The sequence below is a fragment of the Mastigoproctus giganteus genome, chromosome 5 (assembly GCF_048544385.1).
Source record: "Mastigoproctus giganteus isolate SK-2022 chromosome 5, ASM4854438v1, whole genome shotgun sequence".
In the NCBI taxonomy this organism is placed as follows: domain Eukaryota; kingdom Metazoa; phylum Arthropoda; class Arachnida; order Uropygi; family Thelyphonidae; genus Mastigoproctus; species Mastigoproctus giganteus.
The window spans coordinates 66,012,017-66,038,971 of NC_143579.1; the positions used below are offsets into that span (position 1 = coordinate 66,012,017).

The 26,955-nt window shown below is 35.5% G+C and overlaps 1 protein-coding gene across 2 annotated transcripts in view; it reads right to left on the minus strand.

The window, feature by feature from the left end:
* The window catches only part of LOC150085456 (jouberin-like), a 320,291-nt gene that overhangs the window by 50,346 nt on the left and 242,990 nt on the right, over positions 1 to 26,955 (minus strand). For both annotated transcript variants that reach the window (XM_090373258.1, XM_090373259.1), the window contains exons 20-21: positions 19,498 to 19,563; positions 14,347 to 14,512 (exon numbers count right to left, since the gene is read on the minus strand). In XM_090373258.1, coding sequence (XP_090229384.1) covers positions 14,347 to 14,512; positions 19,498 to 19,563 — 232 coding nt within the window. The remainder of the gene's footprint in view (positions 1 to 14,346; positions 14,513 to 19,497; positions 19,564 to 26,955) is intronic.

Here is a 26,955-nt window from a genome sequence, read left to right on the forward strand (position 1 = left end):
TAGTGTCCTGGCACCCTATGGTAGGGTAAACTGCCGTGTCTGCAGGGGTTGCCCCTAGGGTTCCATTCTGGGGCCGCTCCTGTGGAACATTGTATTGGATGAGTTCCTGGCCATGGACCTTGGTGACGTCCAAATCCAACCTTTAGCCGACGACTTGATCTTGAAAATTGCTGCCGACAGTAGAGCACAGTTGGAGGTAAAAGCAAACCATGCCATCAAGATACTACAGGACTGGGCCATCTTACACTACCTAAAAATCTCACCAACTAAGACATCCTCAATCTTACTGAAAGGCTCCCTTGACCTGTGCAGGCCGCATGAAATAAAGGTGAACAACACCACAATTAAACTCCAAAGCCAGCTTAAGTACCTGGGGGTGATATTAGATTGTAATCTTTCCTTCAAGCAGCATCTCACACATCTAGGAACAAAGATAAGGAAGTACTCTTAGCCCGTGTGGTCCGTCGTGACTGGGGACTTAAACGTCATGTACTCTCCTTATATTATAAAATGACATTCCTACCAGCTATAACCTAAGCCTCTGCGGTTTGGTATCACAAGGCATCAACCGACATAAATAGATGCATAATCGACTCAATCCATAGAACTATCCTGTTAACCATTATCAGAGCCTACAGCACCACTAGTACTGTTACCCTACAGGTCTTGGCTGGAGCCCTTCCCCTTGACCTGGACATCACACGCACTGGAATAGCCTATTATATAACCAAAGGAATGCCTTGCACCCACCTAGGCTACACAGTGGATAACAGTGCAACCCACAAGACTGAAAAGAACAGGCTACAGAAATACCTAAAACAAACCTGACAATACTGCTGGACAAACACAACAAAAGGGAATATCACCAAAAAGTTCATCCTGGATGTAGACGGAGTATACCCCATTCTCCCAACCTGGCTGCAACACGGACTTTACACAACCTACCTCCTTACAGGTCATGGAGCTTTCAATGCAAAGCTTACAGCATTGAGAATAGTGGAGGACCCGCGTTGTACTTGCGGGGAACAAGAAAGCTGGGTGCACATTATGTTTGAGTGTGCCCAATATGAAGACCTTAGATGCAGACTAATAACTAGAGTTCACTATCTACCGAGGGATCTTGAGTCACATCTACTAGATACACAAGAGGAATATTTAGCCTTAACTGATTTTGCCCAGGGATTATTTACCAGGCGCCAAACACTAACGGCCATATACAGAAAACCTTAACGGAATGAGACAAAACAAACCTGCAAATAGCAGCGAGACAACACAGAGAAGCTGACTATACAGACCTTGGATTGACTACAAAATGCACTGGAAAAAGACAAGTGACAATATATTGTCTAACCACAAGAGTCATGATTACTGCCAATGGAAGCGAAAAACACCTTTAAATAGTCGTGACATCAGAACAAAGGGACACTGCCCCAAGACCTTGCAGCATAGACCCACTACATAATGACAAAAGGTAGTGTAAGGACTAGCAAACATCACGGAAGGGATAAAACCCCATAATGACAGCCAGTAGACTTGATTATGACCCCAAGATAATGACCAGAAAATAAGACCCAGACCATGCAGTCTGGAAGGATGACATCCCAGATTTAAACCCCTATTAGTGTCCCACCTAGATGAGACTCAACGGCCAGCTTTTTAGGGCCTGCAAACTGATGGAGACGACATACGGTGGCACTCTCCCACTGGGACAGCCTACTGGCGACCCAAATCCGCACTCTCTTGTGCGGACCTTTCTTTCCAAACTCCTGGGGAGGGGGGAGGAGAGCTTGCCTCTCCTCGCCTCCCCAATTTTCTCATTCTGGTGGGGCACTGACATGCCTCACTACCTGCAGGGGCCATCTACTCTGTCGGCCCCTTATTTCCAATTTATTCCCCCCAGTCTTCATCCCCCCAAATTTTTGTCTTGCACAGCGTTTAGCCCTACATGTCAAAATCAAAAGAGAACATCAAAATTCTTGCCCGAACCTATTTGGTTTTTAAAACTCACTTTCACCGCATAGCCCCACGTCACATACTATTAATACTAACTTGTTAAGTATCACTAATTTCAACCTTGATTTTTTTTTTTTTTTTTGGTCCTAGCCACTGAAATCCCAGGAAAGTAAATGGTAAGACCTGCCAGAGTACAAATATTGGTAACATCAGGTCTCACTAGGGGCCCGGCGGCTAGCAGGCCGGACGAACAATGGGCCCAACAAACTACATAGTACATACCTCACACACTTTTAAATCTATGGCTTGTCCGATACAGAGAACATACGTGGAGATGGGAGAAATCCCAGGTGTCGTCAGACCCCGAACATACCTAATACTAGTGCAGTTATAGCAAATGTATGCTTGTTAAGTGTGTTACAATAATGGACCGGCGAAATACTGAACAACAATATGCAAACAAGTTTTGTGTGAAACTGAAAGAAAGTGCAAGTGATGTGTACAAAAAACTGAGAATGGCATATGGAAAGGATGCCATGACACAATCTGAAGTGTTCCATTGGCACAAGATGTTTTCGGAGCCACATGAAATGGTGAAAGATGAGACACATGCCAGATGGCCAGCAACCACTCAAACTGATGACAATCTCCAAAGAGTAAGGGCATTAATTTGTTAAGATTGAAGGCTAACAATCAGAATGCTAGCTGATGAACTGAATTTAAATTGAGATGCTGTTCACAAAATTTTAAGTGAAGATTTGGTCATGTGAAAAGTGTGCCCGAAAATGGTTGTGCAGGTTTTGAGTGATGGACAAAAACAAAACTGCATAAATGTGTGTCTAGATTTGCTTCAAAGGTTAGAAATCGATCCAGACATGCTGAAATGAGTTGTTACGGGTGACGAAACTTGGTTTTTCCCAGGACGATCCAGAAACCAAACGCCAAAGTGAGGAGTGGCACATATCTCCACATCTGAAGAAATCTCAAATGATCAAATCAAAAGTGGAAACAATGATTGTGTGTTTTTTTGATTATTGATGTAGCATTCACAAAGAGCTTCTGCCAGAGGGGCAAACGATGAACTAAAATTATTACAGAGAAATTCTCATGAGTTGTTATGGAAACGAATCCTTCATGTGCAACCAGAGATCAGTCAAAATTGGATCCTCCACCACGACAATGCACCATCCCATTCTGGTTTCTCCATTACAGAATTTCTGGTACAGAAGAGCATTTCAGTCCTCCCACAACAGCTGTATTCACTGGACCTCGCTCCATGTGCTTTCTCTTTGATCCTAAAACTGAAAAAAAATTTAAATGGAATCATTATGAGTTGATAGAGACAATTCAAAAGGCTGTAACCAATGCTATAAAGGAGCTGACAGATGAAGACTAACGGTCTTGCTTTAATGACTGGAAATGCCAATGGAGACATCGTGTAGCTGCAGAGTTGTTATTACGCATAAAATTCAAAATAAAAATTTTATTGATTTAATCTCATTACTTTTCTGATAGGCCTTGTATACTTTTATACTCTGCATTTTACAAAAAGTAAAAAGACTATATTTGATACATTTTACTTTATTGTGTTAATTAACAAAACAAAGACTTGGTTAATTAGCAGGTAGACAATAAAATTTTGACAAATGTTTGCTGAAATATTAGACCATAAAGAAATAATTGAGATAGGCTGCTTGCTTGTAAAATAGTAATAGTAATAATATTCACCATATAGTGCAAGGAAGCCACAGGCTTTTGCTGCAGTGGAAAAAATAAAAAAAAAAAATTAATAAAAAACAAGTAGATAAGAAAATGCAAATTATGTTTGTATTTTCAATAATCAACAATCCAGCTGACCTTTGAATTTATTCAACCTGTCAGCCTCAACTATCTGCAAGGGCAACTTGTTCCAGCAATCAATGACTGACTCACTAGCTGAAAAAAAAAATTCCTACAATATAATCCAAACTTCAACCCCTGTAGTTTGAATTTATGACCCCTACTTCGGGAATTCTTTATAACAGTTAGAATTCCACCTTCGTTCATTTTACTAATCCCTCTCAGAGCTGTGTAAACCTCAACCAGGTTACCTCTAAAGTGTCTATTTGCCAACCTCCATAGCCCACATAATCGGAATCTTTCCTCGTACGTCATTCTTTTGCTGATCTCACCATTTGATTTTCTCATCTTTAGACCCCTTTCAAGAAGCTCAATGTGTATTTTCAGATGAGGTCTTCATACTTGAACACAGTATTCCAAATGTGGTCTTACAATTGCATTATACAGTGGGATTATGACCTCCCTATCTCTACAGAATAACATTTGATAAATCATCAATAGGACACCATGGGCTCTCCTGGCTGCCTGTTTACACTGTTCAGAAAACTTCATATCTGCTATATTGTAACTCCCAGATCCCTTTCCTCCTCCACTGTTTTTAATTAGACCCCACCAAGTGTATAATTTATTTGTGGGTTGCTATTCCCAAAGTGTAAGTAAGACCTTGCATTTAGTAGCATTAAAACATAACTGCCACTTCTCTGACTATCTCTGAAGTCTGTTCAAGTCATCCTGAAGGAGCGCTGCTTGACATGATCATTAACAACTCTGCCAATCTTTACATTATCTGCAAATTTTGACATCACGCCTTCTATCCCTTCATCGATGTCATTTATGAAAATGAGAAACAACAGTGGTCCAAGAACTGATCCTTGATGGACCCCACTCCTGACGTTACACAAATCTGAAGAATATCATTAATCTCAACCCTCTGCCTTCTGCCCTGCAGCCACCCAGCAACCTATCTTAGAATGTTACCAGTAATCTCAACCTGTTCAAGCTTATACAGTAACCTCTCATGAGAGACTGAGTCAAATTCTTTGCTAAAATCCAAATAACTATTCAAATTCCAAATAAAATCCAAAATAAACTATAAATTAGCTATGAAAGGTAGTAAGCAGAGTCAGCTTTAGAACAGGATGATAACACTGAGCACTAAGTGACTGGGGGACACATTAAACCTCAACAATTTGTTGAGATAGGTTATTCTTTATCTATTAATTCCACTGCAAAAATACATTCTGCCGTGTTTCTGCATGAACATAGTTAAATAGCTTTGATAAGAACTGCACTGCTGGTATCTCTGCAAGTTGTATCATATTGTATTGTGTTGTACCTTGTAGTGTATAGAAAAAATGTGTTATTGGCGATTTCTCACTGAAAGGCAATAACTGAGCATAAGTCAAAAGAAGAGTGAAATTTGTTCTGCCCCACTACAGGACTTGTGAAATCAACATTCTGTTTTATGGCTTCAAGTGCATTTATTTTCACACACATTATTCTATTTGGTTAAAGTAAAACTGGCATGGCTAATGAGGCACTGTGGTTCTAAAATTAAATGAAAATGAACCAATGATTAGAATTCAGTGCATCTTTCCCTTACTCTGTTGCGTAAATTCTGTATCTTGTCAAGTGGTTATGTCAACTGTTGCCACTGAACATTCTGAAAGCCATAAAGTAGAAATTGAACATGAAATAGTCAATGTCAGCAGAGACTGATGGATTACATATCACTTACAGAAAAGGACTCAATAGCTGTACCTAGTCAACTACATTAGAAGAAAAATTGGAGACTGTTACTAAAGACAGTCGGATTTCAGTAAACATTATCTGATCCAGCATTGCCTAAAGAAATTCAGTCCCTGGATTAGTACTGATCCTGGACCACCTGATATTAATGACATATAATTTTGTTAGAGATGAAACCAATTAATATTTTTCAAAAAAATTTCATTAAGGAAATTATGAATGGTGACGAGCTAAAGAATCAATGGCTTTTATAATTAAAAAGTAATGATGGGTCTTTCTGTTTCTGTTTTAAATTATTTCTAGTGGGCTCTAAATCAACTTCACAACTGGACAACAATTGGTTTTCAGGACTGATAGTACCTGAGTATCTGTTTAAATGAATGTGACAGGTCATCTTCTCACATCAAGGCATACTATAAATCAATTGAAACAGAATCCAAGACTTCAACTGAAGGGGCATTGATGCTCAACATCAGCAATTGATTAATCAAGAAATTCAGCACTGCAAAAGCATACTTGAATGCTCTATATTAATTACTTTATTTTATCTAAGCATAACTAAGCATCTGGAGGTTCTTCAAATTTTTCACAGCTAATAAAGGGAAATTTTTTCGGGCTAGTAGAATTATTTGGCAGATTCGATGATGTGCCATGTGAACATTTCGGCATGCATCTGCAAACAATTGATGACTATTACTGCAGGAAAAATATACTAAATGAACTTATAAACCTATAAGGCAACAGACAATGAGAAAACATTCAAAAGAGGGGGCAAAGAGAGTCAAGTATTTTTCCATTATAATGGATTGCACTTCCAATTTGAGCTAAGAGATTTCATTCACAATAAGATTTGTAGATAATGAATATGGCATGATATGTGTGAAAGAATGCTTTCTGGGCTATAAGAATGCTTACAAATCTAAATGAGATTTGGCAAAGCTTCTAAAAAATGTCCAAGTTTGCAGGATCATCAGCAGATTCGACTGCTGATGATCCTGCTCAGGTAGCTGACAAACTGAATGAGTATTTTTCATCTACATTCAAACATTAGGAATTCTGTGGAGGAGTGAAGGTCAGAAGTTTATCAAACTTTAATAGGGAGCTAAATGATTTAGGAATAACTGAGAGCAAAGTAAAGGAGAAATTGTTGAAGTTAAACATAAAAAAGGCACCAGGTGTTGTGGGATCTATTCAGTTATATTAAAAGAGGCAGCAAAGGAAGTAAGCAAACCCTCAGCCATAAATATGAGAGCATCCTTGGATTCAGAAGAGATCCTCCACTGGAGATGTGCAAGTGTATTGCCAATTCACAAAGTGGGCTCAAAGGGTAACACGAGTAATTAACTGTTAGTTTAACTTCTATTCTGAAGAAAATAATGGAGTCACTGATTAAAGAAGCAATTCAGGATCATCTAGACAAGACTGCAGTTATAGCTCAGATACAGCATGGGTTTCTTTGGGGGAAGTCTTGTCTGACCAATTTGATTGGATACTACGATGCGGTCACAAAGGAACTGGATGCAAAAATAATTTTCATATCATATACTTAGATTTTAGGGAAACTTTTGATACTGTTGCACATGGAACACTGCTGTACAATTTGGCATTAAGGCAAGTTGCTGCTAAGGATAAAGGGTTTGTTGGGTGGGAAAAGTCAGAAAGTTGTAATCAATGCACACTGCTCTTTGTGGAATAATGTTATTAGTGGATTCCCCCCCCCACCGGTTCAGTGTTGAGCTCATTGTTTTCCATATTTATCAATGATACTGATGAAGGTATATCATTCTTAATGTCCAAGTTTGCAGACTACATGAAGGTTGGTAGGGTTGTTAATGACAATACACTACCTGCATGAGGATTTAGAAAAGTTGGGCAGATGGGCTGAGAGGTGGCAACTGAAGTCTGACAATTGCAAAGTACTGCATATGGGTAGCAGTAACCCCAGAGTAATGTACGAACTGTGTGCTACTACACTCAGGGCAGTGGAGAATGAAAGAGACCTGGGGGTAATTGTGCAGTCAGATATGAATTTTCTGAGTAGTGCAAAGAGAGCCAAAGATGCTCATGGGGTCTTGTGAACAATATACAGGAATTTTACCAACAGGAATAAGGAGGTGATATTCCCTTTTATAAGGCAATTCTCAGGCTTCATATTCATACAGGTCTGAAGGCCTCATTTTAGGAAGGGCATAGAGTTGCTGAAACAAGTAGAGAGAAGGGCAATGAGATTAGTGAGGGGAACAAAGTGTTGCTCTTACCAAGAAAGGCTTAAGTTCTGCAAGTTGCATCTTCTGGAGACTAGGCACCTGCAAGGTGATTGATTGAGGTATATAAGGCTTTGGATGGTTTGAGCAAGCTCAATGCTGATGGGATTCTTCCTCTTGGGCAGATTATCCATTTGAGGGAGCATAAATTCAAATTGAGGAAAGACAGTTGCAGAACAGATGTGAAGAAATTTGCCTTTAGCCAGCAGTTGTTTGATTGTTGGAGCAAACATTCTTCAGTCGCTGTAGAAGTTGATAGGTTAAATAAATTCAAGGAAGAACTGGACAAACTTTTGGAGAGAAGGGATGAGTGAAATGGGAAGTGCTTTTTTTTTTTTTTTTTTTTTTTTTTTTGGAAGCTTGTTTTCTTGTAATATGCCTCTACTAAAGCTAACATCAGGTCACATCTTGCCTACTGCCTACAGGTCTGGAGGCTTCATTTTAGGAAGGGTGTGGATCTGATGTAATGGGTGTAGAGATAGCAACAAGATCAGCGAGAGTAACAAAAGGGTACTCTTACCATGAAGACTTCGGTTCTGCAAACTGCAGTGCCTGAAGACTAGGCACCTGTGAGGTGCCTCGTCTCCAGGATTGATTGATTAAGCTGAATGCTGATGACGTTCTTCCTCTTGGTCAGACTACACGCAGGAGAGAGCACATATTTACCTGATGAAGGATGGTTGCAGGGCAGATGTGCAGAAATTTGCTTTCAGCCAGTGGATGGTTGACTGCTGTAACAAACTCATATGTGGTGTTGTGGAGGTGGGTACTTTGAATAAATTCAAAGGAGAACTAACTAGACAAATTGCCAGAAGGGATAGACAGGTAATATGGGAAGTCTCTGCTTATTTTATTTATTTTATTTTTTTTTGGCTGTTGCTGTATAAGTTTGCTTTAATGCATCATTTGCCACTGCATGAATTGTTGAGGAGGCTTCCATCCTGCAGTGTATTGATAATGGCTGCAGTTTTTTTTTTTTTTTTGCCGCTAGTATTAATAGCGGTAAAATGATGCAAGAAAGCAAGCATATACAACATTGGCCAAAAAAATAAAATAAAATAAAAAATAAAACCTCCCTACTTCAACTATCCATCCAATAGTTTGTCTAATTATTCCATGAATTTATTTGAGCTATCCACTTCCACCACTTCAGATGGAAGTTTCTCCAGCAAGCAACCACACACTGGCTCTGTTAGTTTAACTTCTGTTCCAAGGAAATTAATGGAGGCACTGGTTAAAGAAGCATTGAAGGATCACCTAGACAAGACTTCAGTTATAGCTCGGACACAGCATGGGTTTGTTAAGGGGAAGTCTTGTCTGATCAATTTGATTGGATACTATGAGTAGTCACAAAGGAACTAACTGCAAAGAATAATTTTGATATCATATATTTGGATCTTAGAAAGGCTTTTGATACTGTTGCACATAGAAGACTGCTGCACAAATTGGAGCAGTGTGGCATTGGAGGTAAATTGCTGCTATGGATAAATGGATGGTTGAGTGGGAGAAGACAGAGAGTGGTAATCAATGAACACTGCTCTTCGTGGAGTCCCCGAGGGTTCAGTGTTGGGTCCATTGTTGTTTTCTGTGTTCATTAATGATATTGATGATTGTATATAAGGCTTAATGTCCAAGTTTGCAGACGATACGAAGGTTGGCACGGTTGTTAATGACACTAATGACAGTACGCTGCTGCAACAGGATCTAAAAAAGTTGAGCAGGTGGGCTTGAGAGGAGGCAACTGAAGTTTAACATTGACAAATGTAAAGTACTGCATATGGGAAGCAGTAATGCCAGAGTAACGTATCACCTGTGTGGTATTAATGCTACAAAAGTGTGGTACTAATGTGATAGCTAATGCTATAATAAAAAAAAAAAAAAAAAAAACCTTCCCACTTCAACTATCCATCCAACAGTTCGTCTAATTATTCCATGAATTTATTTGAGCTATCCACTTCCACCACTTCAGATGGAAGTTTCTCCAGCAAGCAACCACCCCCTGGCTAAAAGCAAACTTCGGCATATCTATTATACAACCATCCTTCCACAATTTGAATTTATGCCCCCTCATATGTATTCTATGCAAGAGGAAGAATTCTATCAGCACTGAGCTTGCTCAATACATTCAAACTGCCTTAAACACCTCAATCAGATCAACTCGCAGATGCCTATTCTCCAGACACTGCAATTTGCAGAACTGAAGCATTTCTTGGTGAGGGAACACCTTTGTTCCTCTCACTAATCTCATTTCCCTTCTCTGTATCCACTCCAGCAATTCTACATCCTTCCTAAAATGAGGCCTCCACACCTGTATGCAGTACTCAAGATAGGTGCATTATAGCCATAGTAGCTTATGCGCCTTTAAACTCCCATAACAACAACAACAAGTACTCAAGATGTGGCCTGACCTCTGCCTTATACAATGGAATAATCACCTCCCTATCCCTGCTAACAAAATTCCAGTATATCACTGACAAAACATCATGTACTGCCCTAAAACACCTAAATCAGATTACATTACAGATGCCTAGTCACCAGTTGCTGCAATGCAGAGAACTTCATATCTGACTGTGCAATTACCCTGAAGTGGTTTTCATTTTCCACTATTCTGAGTGTAGTACCACACAGTACGTTAATCTGGTATTTTTGCTACCCATATGCAGTACTTTGCATTTGTGAATGTTTAGCCTCAAATTCCATTTCTCATCCAAACTGCCTAATTTTTCTAGATCTTGTTGCAGTAGCATATAGTAAGGTTGGCAGGATGGATAATGATGATTAACGACCCTGCTAACCTTCGTATCAACTGCAAACTTAGACATTAATCCTGATATACCTTCATCAATATCATTAATAAATGCAGAAAACAACAATGGGCCCAGAACCAAACTCCGTGGTATTCCACTAATAACATTAATCCACAAAGAGCAGTGTTCATTTGTAACAATTCTCTGTCTTCTCGCACTCAACTATCCCTTTATCCACAGCAGTAATTCCCTCTTAATGGCACACTGCTCCAATTTGTAGAGCAGTCTGTTATGTGCAACAGTATCAAAAGCCTTCCTGAAAACGAGTACATTCATCCCTCGATTTGCGGGGATTACGTTCCAGGAAAACACAAAGCAGTCCAAATCCGCACAATGCGAAAACATAGTTTATAGGATATAATGAGAGTTCTGTACCACCTGTACAAAAAAAAAAAAAATTGAAAAAAATTGTCTTCATTTGGTAAGAAAAAAATTAGAAACATGTCCATAAAATTAATCTTGCTAATACTTACCTCTAGATTTTTAATCTAAATTCATTGCTTCTTTGTCGCTGTTTTCTGTGATAAATTTGTAACAGTATCCCGCACTTTTTGAAAAAAATTAGTTAAAATTATTTGCTTAGAAGCATGCTGTTTTTCTCTATAAATTTCTTCAAAAGGAACTAAAGCTACTGATAAAGTTCTGCAAAAATTTAAGCTCCTCTCCAAATTAGGATCCATATCCAGAGCTTCTTGGTTAAGCTGATTTGCAAATCTTAAAAACTCGCCCCATGCAAATTCAATATTTTTTACAGCATCAAGAATGTTATAATTCCATCAATAATCTCGAATTGAAAGATTGCCTATTCCATCAGTAGCTTCTACCAATTGCAAAAAAGATCTTAGGTAATAAAGTTTAAAGGAAGCTATAACACCTTGGTCCATCAGCTGAATTAACAAACTTGTATTTGCTGGAAGAAAGGTAACTTTCACATTTGGGTGCAGATCAGACAAATGTGCAGGATGACTGGGCACAATCAACATGCAATTCTTTACAATCAAGAATGAGCAAGAATTTGAATGCTATGTTCTTCTTCAGGCAATATCTTTTTTGTTTTGATGCAAAAGTAATTTAAAAACCAATCTTCGAAGATTTTAGCTGTCATCCAGGATTTTTTGCTCAATTTCCAATGAACAGGTAAGGAGCTTTTTTGATATTCCTTTAAAAACATGAGGATTTTCTGATGTATAAAGTAGAAGCAATTTACACTTAAATTCACCCTCTGCATTGTCACATAACAAAAGTGTTAACCTATCTTCTGCAGCCTTGAAACCTGGGGTAGTTTTCTCTTCTTTTGAAATGTATGTTCGGCTTGGCATACGCTTCCAAAATAAGCTGGCCTCATCAGCATTAAACACTGGACTTGCTAGATAGCCCTTAGTTGCAATAACGTCCTTGAAAGTTTTCGAATACAAAGAAGCAGCTTCTGTATATGCACTGGCTGCTTCACCTGTTAAATTTGGATTGTGAAGACTTTGATGTTTTTTAAAATTTTTAAATCAACCCTTACTGGCCTGAAAGACGTCTGCATTGGATGGACTGGCTTCTTTTTCTTGTAAGCGATTAAAAATTTGCAGAGCTTTGTTGTGAATAATATCTGAACTAAGAGGCATTCTCTTTTGATTAAGGTCTATCCAGAAAGAAAGTAATTTTTCAGTTTTCTCTGTTAATGGATTTCTCACTTTTGTAGTGCTTTTTGCAGCCAATGATATATAATGATATTTTTCTTAAGCACATTTCTAGAGGTCATGACCATAAAATAATAAAAACAATTTGCACTTTCCGGTTTATTGGGCTTTTCTGTTAGTGCAATCTAATTATAATGATCTGTTCCACATCATTCTTATAACATTCTTTTAATTATGAACTTTTAATTTTCTCAGCATTTTCCCTAATTTGTTGAATGCTAGATTCATTTATGCTGTATTTCTTGGCCAATGCCACAACCTTTTTGCCATTTTCTAACTCCTTAATGATTTTTAATTTTTCCTCTAAATTTAAAATTATTTTTGTTGTAGCTTTCTTCATTTTAGGCACTAATTAAACACACACTTTATATAGACAAGAAATATTAAATCAGCAAAAGCAATGCTTACCGATTAAAACACTTTACATTGCAGGAACTAGAAAAGATTCTGTATGAACAGCTAACATTGGATAACTGATGAAGGGGGCTCCCGAATGAGGAAGTTGTTTCAAAAATAACCAGACAAACACACCACCATTTATTGCTATGTTTGCTTATAAGAATCAGTTTTGAATGCCTGTGATATTTTTCTAAAGCACATTTCTAGAGGTCACAACCATAAAATAATAAAATACAATTTGTACTTTCCGATTTATTGGACTTTTCTGTTAGTGCAATCTAATTATAAACTCGATCTTATCGCAATTGCAATAATACCGACAGCTGGAATTCTGTGGGATTTTACGTTATTATTATGTGTATTTCTCCTTCAATGAAATCTTCAATCATGTAAAAAACATAAATAACTTTTCAAAATCTGCTCTTCATTCTTATTTCTGAAGCTTCGTAAACAAAAATCATGCAGGTAGCGAGACTCGCCTCACAATCTAAAATCTAAAATTTTGGTAATAAATACCTGACCGCACAATAAAAAACCAAGCAAATTGAGGGATGACTGTACACTGCTTCCCAGTTATACCATGGGATTTTGTGGGATAGATGTTGTGACCCACATTATAAGACAACTGTACTATAACAGATGTCTGCAACTTTTATTTCATTAATTTCTTCTCTAGATGTTTAAGAATCTTTTTAATATTGCACTATTGAGCACAATAAATGTAGCTTTGCATGCAGTAGTTTTTGACAACTAAAAAAATAAACCCATGTGAAATAAAGTGAACAGCAAAATAGTCTTGTATGACATGAATTTGCTATTCACAGCATATACAGTACTGTATTTATGTCATGCGCAATCACAAACGTATACACAGTAGTCATAAGTCAAGTGTTCATAACTTGTGAAGGGATCCTGTGAGTTATCCTATTTCAATTAGCTTTTTACTCTTCACAGAGTTTAATTGATACTGGCTGCTTTGGGAAGCCCTCATTATATAAATTTAACACTAACAAGCAAGGTAAACATAGGAATTTTCAACCCAAGAGAGTTCCCTTCTGAGACTAACTTTTTTTAGGTGGCATCTAGATATTGGATAACTTTGTCTATTATTTATATACATATTTGATATTTACAAACACAATATGTAAGCAGAAATATGTGCACATGCATTATTTTGAAATTTTGTACACTTGATAGATTTATTAATTTTGAAAATGGAAGGGAATAATAGTTTCATGTTTATTTTATGTTTATACCATTGTTTTTTAATTTTCAGCAGAATTGATAAATGTGTTTTGTTGAAAATAACAGGTGTAAAGAACACAAAATTTTTAAATTTAAAATTTTTCATTAAAAATATATTTAATATAAGTACTGCAATCCATTAGGAAAAAGTCCAAGCATTAATATGCCCAAGCAGAATTTTAAAAAAATTTCCCAAGAAAGAAAAGAGAAAGTTGGGCACCTGTGAGATATTTTACTTTATCCACTCTGATATAGAACAAAATATATTTTTATAACTGAAAGTTTTAAATAATATATATAATATATACACAATTAAAAATTGGTTAAAATATTTCATATGCAAAAAATACTGAAATTATAAAAGCTGGATGACTATGCTTAACAATATTTTGCAAACATTACCAGATGTCATAACATAGTTGGCAGGAAAAAATCCTTGTCTACCAGTCTTCACATTCTCTCCAAACCACCAAGAATCACTCTGACAATTCAAAACATTTAATGTATCTCCATTCTGAATTTTAAGTTCGTCTGATTGATGTGGTTCATAGTCTTGCAAAACTATCACCTATTAAATAAAATGAGATTTTAATTATTTTCACCAGAGCACAGTACATTCCATGTAACATATGGAGTATTTTCAATTTCCCAATAAACCATGAGTTTTACAGGTTTGAAAATTAAATGGATATAATTATACTAAAGTAACTTAAGATTTTTTTTTGTGTATAAGACTACTTTTTTAATAAGCCATGGTTATAAATTTATATGAATAATGTTTAATCATTCCCATGTTTTACAATGTTCATAAACAATGTTTTCTTAAATGAATATTTTGAATTAGTGTTAAAGTATAAAGGGTTAATTTGATTTATCATTGGATGATCAGACCAAAGTTTCTACTACTTTGGTCTGATCATCTTATGGTAAATCAAATTAACACTTTTATATCATGTGCAAAAATTGCTGCTAACTGCAACAAGTTATGTTTGTGAAGGACTTGCTATCTACATCCAAGCTATTATTAAATAAACAAAAAACAAAATAAACAAAAAACAAAATTACAAAACAAAATAAACAAATGACAATACAAAAGAAATTATATTGATCACCAAGAGCAGCAAAGAATTCTGCATAGATAAGGCACAACTTCAGCCCAGAATAAGGCAAGAAACTACCTATACTAATGCACAAATCAAAAAAGCAAATACTGACAGCCAATGTACGGTGAATAATAATAATAATAATAATAAAAAAGGAAAGTTTGGGGAACCACCACAACCACTTCATCAAGAAGCATCAGTTGTGAATTCCCAAAGGCTGTATTTCTGTTGCAACTTGCTTGCTGAAAGTGAAGTAATCATAGCTGTCCCTCTATGACTGAAAATTGCTTTCACTTCATGGTGAAATCTATATCAGTAATGATAAGGGAAAAATTTCAGAAAGGTATTTGAATTTTTTCACTTACCATTACTATTATTTGTTTCAGTGCGAATTATTTGTGTTCCTCTTTCCATACTTTATCTTCATCTACTGAAGGAGGAAAAGGGAGTTCTCCAGAAATATCTCATGTAATTTTACAAATCACTTTTTTTTTTTTTTTTTTTTTTTTTTTGTATTTCTAACTAGAACTAACTTTAACCATTACAACTAGAGCTTGTCTATCAGGTACTTTGCATTCTATACAATAGTATACATCTAACTGCAATAACAATTATTCCTGCTATAATTTTTCTCATTTATTACAGCAGTTTTTTCTACTCCTACATTTAATCATTATTCCTGAATAAATGTGTTTTAAAGTTAACCATGAAGAGCCCATGCAGAATTTATTATTAACCATTATTCACTTATTCAATCCACAAAAGTTATGTCATAACTTTTATGGATTGAAAAACTTACTTTTCACAACAATAACAGTAAAAAGGATAGTATAGCCACAGCAGCAGCCTTCATGCCAATTAAACCCATTTCACAACAATGAGATCTCCTAATTTACACATTTAGTGTCAGAATACAGAATGAGTCACGTAAAGTGTTACAAGCAGGTTTTCTCGAAATCTATAAAGCTAGGAATGTTTTTTTTTTTTGTTTGTTTTTTATATATATATAGTAACTCCAAATATGAAAGGTGTATTAGAACTTATAGTACTTCAGTACCATGCATGGATTGAAGGCTGAGAAGACAATAGTTGTCAGGGATGAACTAAACTTTAATTTTATGCTACTAGGAACCTTTCAGTTCTCTTTTAGGTAGCAAAATATGGGAAGTTACTCAAAAATTTAAATTGGATTGAATAACATTTACTTTGATAAGTTTTCATACTACTCCAATACCACTACAGAGTAACAGCATTCTCTGAGCCTTAATATCATTTATATCTGTTATGTATCACTTGATTCAATTTTGTCAATTTCTGGATCTGAATTCCAGAGAATTTAATTCTTGTAAATGCAAGTCAATCAACAATGGTTAACAGACACGAACTCCACCTCTGATTTTGAAAGCAATTTCCATACTGCCATCTATTAAAACTGTGTTTATTATTAACGAGAAACATAGATAAGGGATAGCAACAAACAATGAAAAATATGAAGACAATCCCAGAGCAACGTATCAACTCTGTGGTACTACACTGACAGTGATAGAGAATGAAAAGGACCCGGGGGTAATTGTGCAGGCAGATATGAAGTTCTCTGAGCAGTGCAGACGGGCTGCAAGAGTAGCTCATGGTGTCTTGTCAATGATATACAGGAATTTTTCTAGCAGGGATAAGGAGGTGATTATTCCCTTGTATAAGGCAATGGTCAGGCCACACCTTGAGTATTGTATACAGGTCTGGAGGCCTCATTTCAAGAAGGATGTAGAGCTGCTGAAACGAGTGCAGAGAAGGGCAACAAGATTAGTGAATGGAACAAAGGGGTACTCTTACGAAGAAAGGCTTAAGTTTTGTAAATTACAGTGTCTGGAGACTAGGCACCAGCGAGGTGATCTGATAGAGGTGTATAAAGCCTTGAATGGTTTGAGCATGCTCAATGCTGATGGGATTCTTCCTCTTGCTCAGAATAATCACCTGAGAGGGCATAAATTGAAATTGAGGAAAGACAGATGTAGGATAGACGTGCTGAAATTTTCCTTTAGCCAGCGGTGGAACAGACTTCCATCCTTTGTCGTGGAAGTTGATAGCCTAAAGAAATTTAAGGCTCAGCTCGACAGGTATTTCGAACGAACGGAGGGGTGAAGTGGAAGTGGGTTTTTTTTTTTTTTTTTTGGCTGATGCTGCATAAGCTTGCTTTCTTGCATCATATGCCTCTACTAATGCTAATACTAATGCTAACAATCTGTATATAAATGTACATTTATTTGAAACGACCTTGAAAAATGTATATATTCTGGAAAGCACACATATAAAAAACACACAATATATATATATATATAATTCTGAAAGGGTCAACTGACAGTTTAACTATAAAAGGTTTTCCTTTCATGACTTCAATACAAATCACAACCATACTGCGGAAGCAGTAGGTGTGACTACCACTTACTCGGTCTTGCTGTGTATGTGGGAGTGTGGTGCTGCATATCCCATTTCAACTGGCTTACTGATTTTCTCACGGTTTCTTTTTATTGACATAAAAGTAAACTTTTCTTAAAAGAAAATTCGGCCAAGTAGACGAGGTTGTAAACTCGCCTGTGTTGTTTTAATGTGCTTTTATGAAATTTCAAGGATTCTCAGTTTATCAACAAATTTGCTAGTACTATTTTTCTGTATAGCAGACATAGCCAAACTGTGGCTTGCAAGCTTCGTGCAGTTCTTTGATGCTTAAACTGCAGCTCTCGGAGAAATAAGGACTGACTTTTTTTTTTTTTAACAATATTTTTCCTGTCATTTTGCAATTGGATATATGATAATATTTTCATAATATGCTATTTTAGTAATGAGCATGTTAAATGCAGTTAAAACAAGGTTACTGAAAGCTCAATAATAGCTCAATCTAAAAAGTAAATTTTAATTGCATATGTGGATTTCATTTAATAAATTTTTTTTATTTTTTATTTTATTGAGTATCATAAATTTTCATTTCATATGTGAATTTTATTTAATTTTATTAAATAAAATTCACATATGAAAAAAAGTTATATAGCAGACTTGTGCACTTCAAAGACTTGTGACTCATACTTTCAAACACCATTTTGTGCTGCTCTCAAGCCTTCAAAGAGTATCCTGTAGCTCTCAGGATGACTAAGATTGACCATCCTGGTAACATGGTATCATAATTCTGCAATCACAGCAAGAATTATTTGTGAATACTGTTATGGTTCTTTTTTAATCAATTTCTGTGAAGAATTAAGTACATAGCTGGCCAGGGAAAATGTTTCACAAAATTTAAAGGCAAAATACCCTATGACTGAAAATACAGCATTTACTAAGTATTTATACATAAATAGCTAAGGTACTTAATGTAATTATACATTATATGCTTCTATTTGCTTTGAATCAATGGTTTTCAAACTGTTTTTTTTTTTTTTTAAACTTTGACATTCTACAAATATTCTGTAAATTTTTTATTATTTATTTTTTATTTAATTTGTACACAAGTACTATATATTGTTGTTTCTAATCGTATTGAGGTTCTTCTGCAGAAAACCTGCATTTGTAAAAGGCTGCACAGCAAAAAAAGTTGAAAAATACTACTTTAAACAAATAACCTCACAAATATGCACAAAGAAAACAATTCTAGATTATGCAGAGGGAAATTCAAACATTAATTAAGCAATATTCACAATAATTTACACTATTATTCATTTTTTTCATTGATATGAAATTTAATTTTAGAACTGTAAAAAGCAGGTAATTTAGGTTTTTTGTGCATACTGTTAAGGTGTGCTCATTGCTTGAGATGACAGTACTGGTAAAATAAATATTCCACATTTATGCTACCAGTACTGTTAATTTTTTAAGCCTTAATTTTGAGTAAGCAAACATGCAGCTAACCATATTTAATATAATTTAACATTAGTATTATGTTACAGTAATTGAAGCTCTGATGTTAACTCTTTGTACATTTCTAGTGCAAGATTGTAATACAAGATAACAAACTTCATATTCCCACACGGGGAATGTTACTGACTAAAATTGGGTGATAATTTGAATTATCTATTCAAATTAACAAGTTTTACTGTATAAGGAACAAATTTCTGTCATAATTTTCAATGTGAGTGTGGCTTTTGATATGGTTAATGTGAATTAATTATGCTCCGAAAAAAAAAAAAAAAAAAAAAAAGAGAGAATTTGTCTTCTTGGGATTTTGTAAACTAAATACACAAACAGAATAAAAATTCAATTAATATAATTTACAATTTCATTACATTACATTAAATATGGTTAGCTGCATGTTTGCTTACTCAAAATTAAGGCTTAAAAAATTTATAAACACAAAATATAATTTAAAACATTTACATTACAGGTATACTAAAAATGAAATTATAAGGTTAACATATAAAATATTTATTATATATATTTGAACTTAATATGAAAAGTAAAATTTTACCTTTTTATTTGTATGGTTTCCTGAATGAAGTGCAGCTGAAGTTTCCACTAAAGCATTTTTCTTTGGCTATTCAACATAATACTGGATGAATAAATATAACTTAGATACTATTTTTAAGCAGTCAACTGCATTACATCAAAAGTTAGTGATACTGCAAATCATTATTTAGTTTGCAAAATGAGTGGCCTGATTGCAGCCCTCCTTCTCAAATGGGACCTTTAGTTTATATGGGTTGGTTTGCACCATGTGGCTACTGTATTTATCTTTCAATGTAAAGCAATTAGCTGGTTAAAATATACTCAGTTATAAAATCAAACAGTGGTTCAAATCACACTTTTCACACATGATAAACAACCTTTCTCATGTAAGCACACGAAAAGATTATTTTCACATTTAAAACAATTATAACATAAAAACTACTAAATGTTAAAACCATTATAGGTAACAATGGTGTCACTCTGATATAAGGTGTGTAAAATTTGAATAAAGTGAGTAAAATGTGCACAGAAAGGACAGACAAGAGGAGAGGAGGGGGGAAGGCAGTTATGCTTTTGGTTACGAAGAACAGATTCTAAAACAGTGCACCTAACAGACATTGGTTGTATGTCTAGTGTAACATAGGCACTAGGAAAGCAAAAATATGAGCAGGGTATGCTATAAGCCAAAGAACTGCAACAACTATAATAAACAACTACAAGCAAACAGAATGGACCAGTAAATAACATGTAGGGGATGGGATTTTAACTTTCTGGATACTGATTGGAACTTGCAGGTTCATAGTTCACTTAGTAACAGAACATTTCTGGATTTGCTGGACGACTGCTTTTTATATCAATATGCTATAGGTGTTAAAAAAGGCAACAATATTCTTGATTTTATTATCACCAGTGTGTATTAAGAATCTTCAAGTAAAGGAATTAACAGGTGTCAGTGATCATGGTGCATTGTGGAATTTATTCAAAGAAAAAGTACTGTCAAGAATAAAGGAAAGGAATTTTGTTTTTTGTAAAGTAATAACAATGGTATTAGGCTTTTTTAAAATTGTTTTCAATGGGACCAACTGATGTTTGTAACAAATGTAAATGTTAAATGGGACATGCTCAGGAAAGTAAATATAGAATCAAGGCTTTTTTTATACCAATTAAGAGATACTGTTCATGATTTAGACCAAACTAGATGTTAGTGACCCTCATTATCTGGTGCAATACCATCACTTTGCTTAATGGAGGTTTGAAATGGTGACAACTATGTCTGGTCTCCACAAAATATTTCTGGTATCCTGTTCTCTTCTGTCATGCAGGTCTTTTGGAGTTATGATGGACATCAGGGTGAGATCCAATATTCCTTACATTCCTTACAATATTCCGTACAGCTTTAAAACAGTTTTTGCAAGCTGGCCACTAGTAATTGCACAGAACTGAACCAGCATATAATCTTAATACCCATACTCTGCCAATTGTGACTGGAGGGAGACTGAATGGTGTGGGTGTGTGTGTGTGTGTGTGGGTGTGGGTGGGACACTACTGAATCCAAAAATATACCTGGTGTATGTCAAGGAGACAGATATATATTTTTATTGTGTGTATATGCCATATTTAAAAATTTCATCAATTCATACATGTCCCCCACCCCACATACACTGTACATCATGTTGCAACACAGGGGTAAAGATGATCGTATAGCTTATGTCAGTTAGATGGCCTACGGGAATGAAGACACCGACGCCATGTGAGGTGCATATGCCTCACACTACTAAGAAACCAGCACCCATCATTGCTGAAAATGCAGACAATCTGGAAGGTACAGTTCTTTTGGCTGGAGCCAGATATGCACACACATCTATTTGATGCAAAAAAAAAGTGAAGAACAACTCAACAGATAATATTACACTGTGCTACCATTTAATGGTATATGACCTGTCCTTGGCATGAATGGACATGTATATAGGCATTAGGGTGCAATAAGCAGTTTATGCACAGACACCTGAATTTGGTGTCAATCTTTTCTGCAACTCCATTTCTGACCATTTTTGTGAAGCCAGGTTAGCTGTGACCAACAATGAATTCTGAACATACTTAGTCTGTTGCACATGATCATCCAGACTAATGATCAGACATCCTTTTCCTGAGTATGTGTCACATATCTTCCAATCTTTCCCAGGCTGACATCACCTACCAGACAATTTAATTCCAGGTAACACATTGATGAGTTCTGCTGTCTGGCACTGAGGTCTGCTCATGCAGACATGCCAGCTGTCATATTGGACTTGTGGCACACACCCCTTTTATATTCACGAAAAGAGGTCCACTGGAAGCAAAATATACATGTGACATTAGCATTAGTAGAGGCATATGATGCAAGAAAACAAGCTTATACAGCAGCAGCAGCAGAAAAAAAAAACCCCTTTTCTCAATTTGAATTTATGCCCTCTCAGGTGCAGAACCTGAGAAAGAGAAATAATCCCATCAGCATGACATCATTTAAGTTATAAAAAATTTATAATTCTCTACAGCCAGTAGGCATTCCCTTTGATTCTTCTAAACCTGAGAATGGAGCAAAAGTCAGGCAATCTCTCCAATATACCTTATATGTAGCTTTAGTTTCTCTAATAAATTTCACATATGATAATTTACACAATCTTGTGTTCTTTTGTATACTATGATAAAAGCATGTACACTCCTCCCCTTCACTACATTTTTCTATGATTTTGAATGCTTCTTTTTGCCAGGTATTCTAAAGGCAAAACTAAAAGAAAATTCATGGAAAATAAAGTGTAAAAAAAAAAAAACATACAAGATAGGCTCAAAGCTTTCCAGGGCTGAATTTTTTAAAACTATGTGATCAGCAAATATGAAAAATTTTTAATTATATTTTGTAATCTGTTTGTTTGTTATTTGGTTTTTAGGAGCACTAGCAACTAAGGCAATATTGCTCTGGGGATATGCGGTGGTCATTCCCTAACCTTTCTGCATCCTCCGTATTTGGTGGTCACGGGCTCGAACCCCGGTCTAATCAAGAAGCGTGTGCCACACACTGCTGCTCCTGCCTACCTCGCTACGATTTTGTAATCTAGAATGTTTAAATTTTTCTAGAAAGTGGCCCTTTGATTGCACACACATACAAAGGATTTATTTTTATTTGTTGATGAGTAAATCATTTTTTATCAGCATTTTTCAGAATGTTGAATAAAGATTGATGAAATTTGGTTTTTAGTGAAGAAATCAGCCTCAGAGATTGTAGAAATAATTTTTGAAGCATACAGTGAAAAAAGTTTATGAAGAGGTAATGTCTGAATGGTACACACACTTCAGAGATGGATGTCACTGAGGATGATGTAAGGTAGGAGAAACCTTTCACATCAACAAATGACAAATTTGTCTCCTGCATTACAAGTAATATTAAGGCCAATTGTAAAACAAGAACTGAAGACAATGATTGACATTTTAAATATAAAAAATTACACAGCTTTTTTATTTCAAGTTTTTTAATAGCAGATATGATGGGAACAAGAGTTGAGCTTTTCAAAAAATTAGTTTAAATTTATGATTACACTCCAAGATTTCTAAAAACAATAGTAACAGGAGATGATGTGCAATGTTATCTTTACAGCTTGCAGAAAATTATTTTTTGATTATAACATCATAATTCATTATGAATTTATAATGAGAGGTCATATGACTATGTACCTAGAAATCATTAAATGCTTAAGAGATGGGATAAGAAAGAAGTAAATCCATCTGTGGGCGAGGGAAAAATCTGAAATTACTCCATTACAATAACTTTTGAATCTTTCCAAAAATTCTGTATTGAAATTTCTTTCTTATTCATCTGGCACTGCACCATGTGATTTTTATTATTTTTTTCCCAAAGTAAAGAACTCATCAAAGGAACAATAAGTTTCCAGTGAAGAAGTGATGGCAGTTAAGAAAATACAATTAAGGAACTTTCAAAGGGACTTCTGAAGATTTCTGCAATTATAATAATTCAATGAAAGAATATATAAAAAGCCAAAATCATTATTTTGAAAAATTCAATGTGTAATTATCTGTAAATATCATATTTGTTTAAATAAAAATTCAGTCCTAGAACTTTATGATCCTATGTTGTAGTTTTCAGTTTGCCATCCATTACTCATTCATAAATTTAAGGATGATATTGTCCTGCATTTTAAATGTAATATGATGCCTTTCTTGCTTTGATTGTCTGTATTTGTTAACAGGAGATACTGTTTTTAGAGGGATGGGATACACTTAAATAGAAGGAGTGTAAGAATATTTGCTGTTGATATCAAGGCAGTCTTAAGAAAGTCAGATGACTATTAGTTTGGTGTGTGTGTGTGTTGGAGGGGACTAATAGTTTAACAGCAGCCACAAGCAGAGGCAAAACTGATTCTTGCATTGCATCTGTAAGGACATGCATCAGCCTGGAAAGCAAAGGTGTGGGGGATTACAAAGCTCGCGGATCTTCATGGGATAAGCAAATATATGGTCTATATTCAAATTACTAAGAGCAAAAACCACATATTTTTGCTTATATACTAAAGCTAGCATCAGCGTACAAGCATTAATATTAGCATTAGCACAGAGTAAATAGATTTGATGAATATGAAGTATTGGTTAAACTATCAAGTGTGGATATTATAGAGGCATCAGATATGAGGCATCTGATGCCTCTATAATATCCACAATTATAGTACTCATAGTACACAGTACTATGAGTACTGTGTACTATGAGTACTTGGGAAAGAAGGGGGACAGAGGTTATGCTCTTAGCTAAGAAGCAATAGATTCTAAGGCAATACACCCAATTGCCATAGGCTGCTTGTGTAATGTTGAGTCAGCTTGGTGTGACATGTTATAAGCACTGGGAAAAAAAATATGAGAGTAAGACTATGTTATAGGCAAAATGACTGTGACGACTAAATGAACACCTATACAGTAATACCCCAAAGTTACGTGATAGGTCGATCCGACGAAAATCGCTTAAGTCGAATTCGCGTAAGTCGGGGTACAACTTTGCATATAAATACATATAAATTTAATTGGGACCAAGGACTAACAAAAACACTAATTTAGAAGAAAAATATTAATAAAATTGCAGTTCTTTATACATATTAATACAAAATATGTATTAAAAAATAAATGATTTACGTAAAAAAGTTATTTCGATGTCGATGGCTTCATAAAATCTAACAAATTCTTCTGACAACACAGCGCCTTCTTTTTTTCACGCAGAATTTCTTCGTAGCAAGCTAATAATTTTTTTATTTCTTGCTTTGTAGCTATAACGCGTCCTTCGTTGGAGTCTATGTTTTCTAAAATTTTTAAGCCCTTTAAAATTGAGCCCTTTTCAATTTTCAACCCGTCAAGTTTGCAATTGTCATGTGCTTTTCGCCGATGCTTCATTTAGGCCTGTAGCACGTGCAATATCACATGGTCTTTCATTTCGCTCAAAGCGTTTCACAATTTCATATTTTTTCTCTATCAACAGTGGCTGACTGGCAATAAGCCTTACCGGGGAAACCCCGGAGGCCGGTGTGATTTTGGCCATAAACCATAGCATGAGGCCACTACAAATTTTCCCGGGTAAGAATTTTTGACCCGGTCCGCCTCTGTTTATCGATAATGGCTTTTCTTTTTCTCTCTGAATCTGCAGTGTCTTCACCAGGATGCTTCCTTTTCACACCTTTTAAGTATTTTACTCATTTTTAGGGAATAAAGCACAATTACAAAGCGAGGAGGCATGCTTGATACGCATAAACAAAGCTGCGCGCATGTAGCACTGAATAAACAACACCATAAAGGCAGAGATACACTATTAATACCTCACATTTCTAGGGGTTACTACCATAAAACAATAACAATCCAGTTGCGTTTCTGCTAGTGGAATTTGTTGTAAACTGGTAGTAAACTCGATCTAATTGCATACCGATAGCTGGAATTGTGTTGGTTTTTACGTTATTATGGTGAAATGTGTTTCCCCTTCACTGATATAAAAAACAAATACATTTTCTGAATCTTCTCTTCATTCCTATCGTGTTGCGTACGGTTGGGGTGATTCTGCGTTCGACTGCCATTTCTTGTAAACACAAAGGCGAATCGTGCATAAGCGAATTCGGTTTGTGTTATATTATAAGATATCGTTACCGTATTTATAAATCGTGTATGATTGAATTCGTGTAGTGTAAACACGTGTTATACGAGGACTGACTGTATACGGCTCGACCGACGCGATCCATTTCTCTTGTGAAAACGATGTAATTTCCGACAAAAGTTGAGCACGAATTCGAACGCACACATATAAATACAACAGTTGGAATATAAATTCTTGTATATGTGTGCAGCTCATGCACAGTAAAGTTGAATTTTGTTCATCTTTCGCTCTCATTCTCCGCCATCGCACCGTATATCGATAACATATGAAAAACGACCTTGAAGATAGTGGGCGGCAGTGCTGCCAAACAAAAAAATCAAAACCGCATAACTCCGAGTTCGCGTAAGTCAGGGTAGTGTAAGTCGGGGTATTACTGTATAGACCAGGGCTTCTTAAACTTTTTTCATTCACGACCCCATTTATGATTGCGAGTTTCTTGGCGACCCCATATAAATATAAAAGAAAGATAAATTAATATTTTTTGATGATTTATTTATTAGGTAACAATATACATATACATATGAAAATATATAGTTTTAGAATTCGTTTTGAAACATACAAAAATCTAAAATTAAAAATTGCACAAAAAATTGTAAAATTGTATTTATTATAGTTACAAAAATTATATGCCCTATTTTTCATCAAAATTGCATTTTTTGCAATAACATAAATAAAAGGGGATTCTGACCGTCTTAGTTCGCTCGAATATATTCGAACGCAGTCGTTGAGTGGTAAGTATTAAATTAAAATTAAAGTAAAAAATTTAATGAGATGGATGTGCCTGTTTTTTATTGCATAACAAATTAAATCTTGGTGCAATGTTTGACACTGCTGGACGTAAGACCTCTTCAACATTTTTTAGCGCTGAACGATACTGGGATTTAATGTGTTAAAGCTGAGAAAGTAACTTCACATAAATATGTGGTGTTGAATGGCAGAAGTACATTTAACGCCATATCAGCGATTGTGGGAAATTCAGTTCTAGTTCCGATCCAGAATTCAGTCAAGGACTTTTTTTGAAATTGTAGTTTTAAGTTTGAGTCACTCGAAAGCTCAGCAAATTCCTCTTGAGCTTTAAGTGGCAGGTGATCAATCTCACTTAAGCCAATCCAAAACGGCTTTTGAATCCAAACTATTTTTTGGAAATCAATATTTAATATAAAATATGTACGGAACTGTGTTTCTAGCGCTTTTAAGTGATCTACAATAATTTTTGCAATAAAAGTTTTACAATGAATTTTCTCGATTATAAAATTGTCGACACTGGAAAACATTTTGAACGAATTTTTTTCTACCCTACTTTTC